At 38.8% G+C, this 6,908-nt stretch overlaps 1 protein-coding gene across 1 annotated transcript; it reads right to left on the bottom strand.

Annotated features, from left to right (window-relative positions):
- Positions 1-5,636: 5,636 nt before the first annotated feature.
- Positions 5,637-6,614, bottom strand: LOC124646649 (ADP-ribosylation factor-like protein 1). Its single transcript, XM_047186741.1, has 4 exons — positions 6,582-6,614; positions 6,389-6,497; positions 6,215-6,276; positions 5,637-5,744 (listed from the first exon to the last, which is right to left on the bottom strand). Exons 1-4 carry the CDS (start codon positions 6,612-6,614, stop codon positions 5,637-5,639), a joined length of 312 nt encoding a protein of 103 aa, XP_047042697.1.
- Positions 6,615-6,908: the final 294 nt, after the last annotated feature.

Consider the following 6,908-nt stretch of genomic DNA (forward strand, 5'->3'; position numbering starts at 1 on the left):
AAAATACGAATATACAAACATATGTTCACAAATTTATAAAAGCTTTCTATCTTGGGAAGTGATGCGCTGATTCTTTTGATTCTTTTGTGACATGCAACACACTTCCATATGCACTCCAGCTCCATTGTATGAAGGGGCAGTATAATTATTGTCCAACACTGGGAAACAATGGAGATAAGGCATCTGCACCATGATAACAAAAGAAGGTCAAGTTTTCAAATTATTGTTCCCAATATATTTCAAATGTTTCAGTAAGATTAATAATACTTTTAACAGAGAACATGAGCTCTTCTTTTTAGTAAGAAAGGCATCATTCAATCCAAATTTGCACCTCTCCTTTTGCATCTGTGCCAACCATCAAACAATAATCTGAACAATAAACACTGAGAACACCACACAACCTAAACATAAATCACGAATTCCATAGGCTGCCCAACTAAGAGACAGGAGGGAGACGGTATACCTAGGGACAAGTTCGAGATGGCAAGGTTGCTGGCAAGATCACTAAACTCTGGCCGAGGATACCGCACTGCAAGGTGAGCCATTGCTGCAAGAACGCCAGAAGGCCCCACCATCTCCTCATCGTGCACTGGCGCAAAACATCCAGCTGACATCTACTGGCCATTCACCTGAGTGGGGGAATGAGATAGTGGAGCACCAAGTCCTCATAATTAATCTATAGTAATCATGGATAGTAATCTTTTATTAGTAAGATAACATCAAGAATACACATTAAATAACTATATATATACAATTGCCTAATCCCCAAAACTGCACATCTTGCGCTATCGCGCGAATGGCAGAATCGATTACATGAGAGAAATGCCTAAATTAGAGTAAACCATCTATATGCGTTACCTACATGATAAATTGCCCGGAAAGTTTTGCACATAACAAACAATAAAATCACACTTTCCATAAGCAGCATGCTCGTGATCCATCTATTCTCAAGTATTTTGCACCTTTTACAAAGTAGAAAGACCAAAAGACACCTTGCAGATTAGTAGCCAGCTTCAACGATAGACATCATATTAACATGATACGTGGGCCTGATATGATAACATCGCCAGGTTACATTTGTTTGCCGAAAGTTCCAAGCAGAGATGAGCATATTAATAGAGAAAAATACATGAACTGATGACAACAGCAGTGACCGCGAGGTTTAGCCTATAGAAATCACCATTAATTAACATTAGTGTTGTTGCAAGATTGAACACAGTACTGAAATCAGTATATCGTAACATAGAAGAAAATTGCAAAAACACTCAGGTAACTCAAAACGTGTGTGGTCAATCGCAAGCCTCTCTTTTCAACCTATTTCATGATATTCATGTATCCACTATCACGTGACTACAAGAGATTAGATCTATGGTAAAGGAAAAGGAGAAATTACTTCAGGGCTGAACCGCTCCAAATACTTTTCAATGCTAGCTGAACGTTCAGCTTACTTTTCCTCATTAATAATATTCAGGTATATTCATGTTATATTGATGTAAGAAGCTACTTAGAGGAAGATTGATAGTCGAGAGAGTACATAAAGAGGAGATGAATACCAGCAGGGTCCAGCACCATCAGGTCAAGGGAGGGAGATGACAGCGGGATCACAAGCTGATCCATCACCATTTCACAACAGGTTTCTGGCGCTAGTTCACTGTTTAAGTATCCATTATGGCTTATTCCTAACCCATTTGTCCGGGAGAAGTGTCAATCAACATAGTCACCGATTCATAGTCACCCTCATACTTCATACCCCATGGCCGATACTTGCACATGAAAGTTCCATCAGAATATGCTATTTCTTGGCAATGAAACACGTAGTGACTGTAGCGTTAACAAGTCTGCTATTTGTATGGTTTTCAAACAGAACCACATGGGAAAACTCAAGAGTAGATGACCAAGAGGCTAGGCAGAGCGGCCAGGGCGCCGACAAGCATAGTGCCTGGCAGGGCAGGCTGTGCCCAGCTTTGGAAACCTCTATAATCATCTTTACATAAAAGTAGATTATCATTGTAAAAAAGTAGATTATCATCTTTGTAATTAACAAACTATAAAGTGGTACCATTTGAGGTAATGGTTAAAATGGTCATGCAAAATATCAACTACTTTTACTGATATTTGGCTACCACACCTGGCTCCTAAATATTATATTGCTTTTATTGATATGTACTCTGGCCTACTCGTACAAATACAGGGCAATTGCTTGAACTTCTTAAGCCGCTACCAACCTACCATGCGAACACAGCAGGATTGATGAAAACTGAAATTATGAGGTTGTACCTGACCTCATATTCAAATCAATACATAAAAAACATTTGAACAAGTATAAACAGAGATGTTAATCTGTGAGAGAAGCATTTGAACAAGCATGTGCCGTGTAGTTTGTTCTACTAACCAAAGCAAACCGGTGAGAGGAGGAAGGTCTCAACCTTCGAGCTGAACAAGAGCATGCCGTTGATGAAAAGCTATGCCACATATCCACCACTTTGCTGGGTTTCCGGAGTCTTTGTTGGCGAGGGAAGAGAATCCTGGTTGGGAGGCCAGGAGCGCCGACGGCCAAGAGCAGAACAACCTGAATTAGCGAGATTAACAGTACCCTGACAACCATAATTTTCGGCACACTTGCCTCTGTGGCAATATAACGAACAACAAAAAACAAGAGCACCTTTCCTTTGGATTTTCCCGTGGTAGTTGATCACTACTTGTACTACATATTCAACATTTTCTTTAGGAGTACTCAGCAAATCCCTTATGTTTCTCTAATAGAGAAGTAAACATCTACTATGTCACTAAAATAAAGGAGCGGGTGCAGATTTACAACTTAAAAGACAGGGAAAGCAAGTGTTCAAACAGTAACTGAAAAAATAGGACCTTACCTTGCATCAACAGAACATGTAGTGATCCATACACTGGTTCAGGGCTACTGGGTCCATAAGACGGTGATGCAAAATTCAGTAGGAAACCTGCAGTGTACAGAGCCGCTGACCCACTTTTGGTATCCCCATAGCAATTTCCATTTGGGGTCGATATCCATTCCTCGCACTGCGGAAAATATCATTACAGGTCAAAATGTGTAATGGAGATAATTGCAAATGCACTTGAATTTTTCATTCCCAAAAAAGGTGTACGGGGAAAAATAGTAGATCATATGATCCCGGTGTCATCCAAGGTAGAGAAATGCAAGTTAACCCTGCAAAGGTTCATAAAGTTTTTTTTTCCTATTTAATAATAGTGTAATAATATTTATATCTCACAAACAACCAACTGACCAATGAACTACATGAAAAGCTGATCTGAAATACATAGCAGAAAACGTGCTTATCAAAATTCTCCCTGCAGGCGGCACAGCCACACTGCTGAACCACTTGCGAATCAACAGTCCAACTCCAACATAAACATGGCCATGTAAAAACTGGGAGGATGGAGGACACACTGGAAAGGTTCTGACCTTCAGATTATATAGTTCTGAGAACTAATAGATCGCCAAACATATATCACCGAGAAAGGAAATCTAGATAGTGCAAGGAGCTATTACAACTGACGTATATATCCCTTATTGCATCATAAACCAGTAGTCGTGCAAATGTAAAATTTAGTATACTGTTTGTCCAACTGATTATTAACGAACGGAGTATTGTTTGATTTTTCTCTGCTATTGTTTCAAGAAGATAAGTATGCTACATATTTGAATTCAGTCCAAGTTCTCGCACCAATCCTTCAGCTACAAAGGCAGGAAAAATAGTGGAATGAACAATAGAATTAAAATCTACTAATTCCCATTGATGGCAGGAAATGTCAACCAAGTATATTTGTTTGCAGATATAACAATGATATTATTTTTTCAAGAGAAAGGAGAAAGGAAGCAGAGCACACAGCACAAGCTTGGAGAGGTAGTGGCAGTGAGAGCACATAGCAGGAACAATGATACATTTCTGGTGGCATGGTAAATATAGCAGGAAAATAACCATATTTACCGGTTTGTGAATGATCTCAATATATTAATAGCAGAAGATAAAAAAAAGCTCATTCTGGAGGTTACAATCACACACACATGTTAAAATCTCAACTTATACGCCCTAATTCCAGTAGGCTACAATAAAGACAAGAGTACGACGAAAAAGATCTGTGGGGCTGTGATCCTAGCCAGGTCAAGGGGCTTACAATTAGACGCGCCATGGTTTGTAAATACTTTTGACGAATAACCTCGCTACATACTCTTCTGCAAAAAAATACAAGTAGAACTTAAAACACACATCTTTGAAATACTACAACAAATTTAGAAACCAACCAAACAAATGAATGGCTCAAACACAAATAATTTTTCAGTTGTATCCCAAATATTGCACCGGCAGAACATAGGTAGAATCGTAGAATCCTGACGGAAGATGCACGATACCAAGATGCAAGGTACAACCATTTTGGGTCTCCTGAATGTAGGACACTATTATTAATTTTTCAGTTGTATAGGTCCTTCCAGACGATCAGCAGAAAGCAGAAGCAAATGTAAAGAAAGAAGCTGCCAACATCGGTAAAAGCTAGTTTCATCTTTATAAATTATCCAACTACCTGGTAAAATATTTTTATAGCTCTGAGTGCTTTATGAAACAATAGGAGCACAGATTTAGAATGAAAAGGAAACACAATGGAAGGACAAAACTACCTGACAAATGAGTGAAACGCGAGAGAGAGTACCGCTTGGGTTCATCAAAATCCAATCTTGTTCGGGGGGCAGCATCTACTGCCAAAAATCAGCCATCAACGAATTATCTTAAGAAAACAAAGCCAATTACTAAAAACAATATATTCTAATTCCAATCTCACTTAGAAATCTAGATAGTTACACAAATTCATAATAGTACTTTTTTACGAAAACAACTTGGTTGTGGTTCATTAAGCTTAATACTGAGATACCAATCCCAAAATCGCCATAATCTTATCGAGAGTGATATTTTCCACACCTTGATGGAGGGCTTGATCTGGAGCATGAAGGAGGTCATGGATCAGAGCTGAACCCGCCTCACCCAGACTACCTCGACACCCAGCAGTGCTGCAGCAAACCCTCTGCAAGTGGGAAACAAATGACAAAAGTGAACAAACATACAAAATTGATTGGGAAAAATAGAGAAGGCCCTCATGCTTTGATTATTTGTAAAACGGGAACATTTCATCAGTTATATAGATTTCATTGGCCTCTTCTAAATGTAACCATCACCAAGCGACCCAAGAGTTGTTGGTGTCACCAATGCTCTGCACTTGGCAGACTGAAGCCCTCTGAATCCTAACATTCTTTAGAAAATATTAGATAGATACAGATGTTGCATAATTTAATGTTGAGGGCATGATATGTAATAGCAAAAAAAACTACAGAGAATGACACCAAGTGACAGCAAGTTACCTGTCAGAGAAACAATCTATCCAGAAGACGTGATTATATCACAAAAAGAATGGGGGCATGCATCTTTCTTTTTGGTGAAGCAGTGTGGAAGGGCAAACATCTTCCCTTGGAAACAACCTGAGTGTAAGCGCCATGTGCCAACATTCCATTTAACTCCGCAAAATATGCACCACAGTAAGCATAATAACGAATCATCTTTCCAATGTGAGGCAAATAAGTTCGGAAACTTCAGGGGTTCTTCTACTTACCCATCATAGGCAGACCCAGCCACACACATGTATGGCCTCTCATCAAACTCTTTAAGGTGAAGATGTCTGTCCAACTCTTCTTCTGTGACTGCTGCTGGTAAATCCTGTTGATAGATACAGGTAAGTCTTCAAACATGAATACATAAGAGGCACTGGCGGAAGCAACATATCAAGATGAAATGAGCTTGCAAAGGACTCAAAGCAATAATATGGACAGTTATATTTCCCAGTCTGACTTTCTCCACTTAGAAAATGTTGTGATCTCCAACACTGAGACTGAAAAGAATTCGACTATCAGCCCAAGCACATGGTTAAATGTATGTTTCTACTCTTCCATATTTTGAGCTCTTCACCTTATGATGCATGGAAAGTAAACTGACATCTTCTGACACTCAAACAGTATGAGTTGGATTCCAAAGTTACAGCTAATGTGCATCACATGATAGAATTCTTCCACAAGGGCCATTTTTCATCCAAGAAATTTCCTTTTTAACTGAGAGTGAATGTATCGAGTTTTGTTAGGTAATTTTGTAGTATATATGACATTTCAGATAACTGAAAGGTAAACCTCAACCTGTTTGTTTGCGAATATGAGTAGTGGGGCCTCTTGCAGATCCTCATGTCGAAGCGCTTTCTCTGCAGCAACAATGTTCCAGTCACCATTCACTCCAGTAAATCCAAAATTTTCCAGTCCCAAGGACAGATACAGGTTACACTAATGTTCTGTGAAGAAATGGAAGCACCTTACCAAGAGCAGATTTGGCATCTTCAAATGTTGATGCGGAGGCAGAATCAATAACATATACTATAGCATGTGCCTCATCATAATATTTCTCCCATATTGTTCTTAGGCCAGGCTGTCAAAAACATGTAATCCGCATTGGAATTTGCAATAGCTAGAAAAATATTATTATCAAACTTGTATTTTTTGTGAAATTTACGAATGAAGTTGATCCCTCCTTGTTAGCTGTCATGAAGTTAAGATCATATCTACAGTTTAATATGCTTCATTAAGCAAAACATAAATCACATAACGTGAAAGGTGTAACTTGTCAATCATCATTCATAGCCAAAGTTTATGTTTGTACAACACTTAAAGTAGATTAGACAGTAGTAGTAAACGAGAAACTTCCGCACAGCTATAAGGTACATATAAAGGATGTAGACCAAGATCACTGCAGCATTGAAGCAAGGTCTTACATAAGATAAACATTTTCTGCAGATCTTAAATGAATGTGGAAAACTTGTAAAAAATGATGGTTACATGC

This window comes from Lolium rigidum, chromosome 4, assembly GCF_022539505.1.
Source record: "Lolium rigidum isolate FL_2022 chromosome 4, APGP_CSIRO_Lrig_0.1, whole genome shotgun sequence".
NCBI classification, from domain to species: Eukaryota; Viridiplantae; Streptophyta; class Magnoliopsida; order Poales; family Poaceae; genus Lolium; species Lolium rigidum.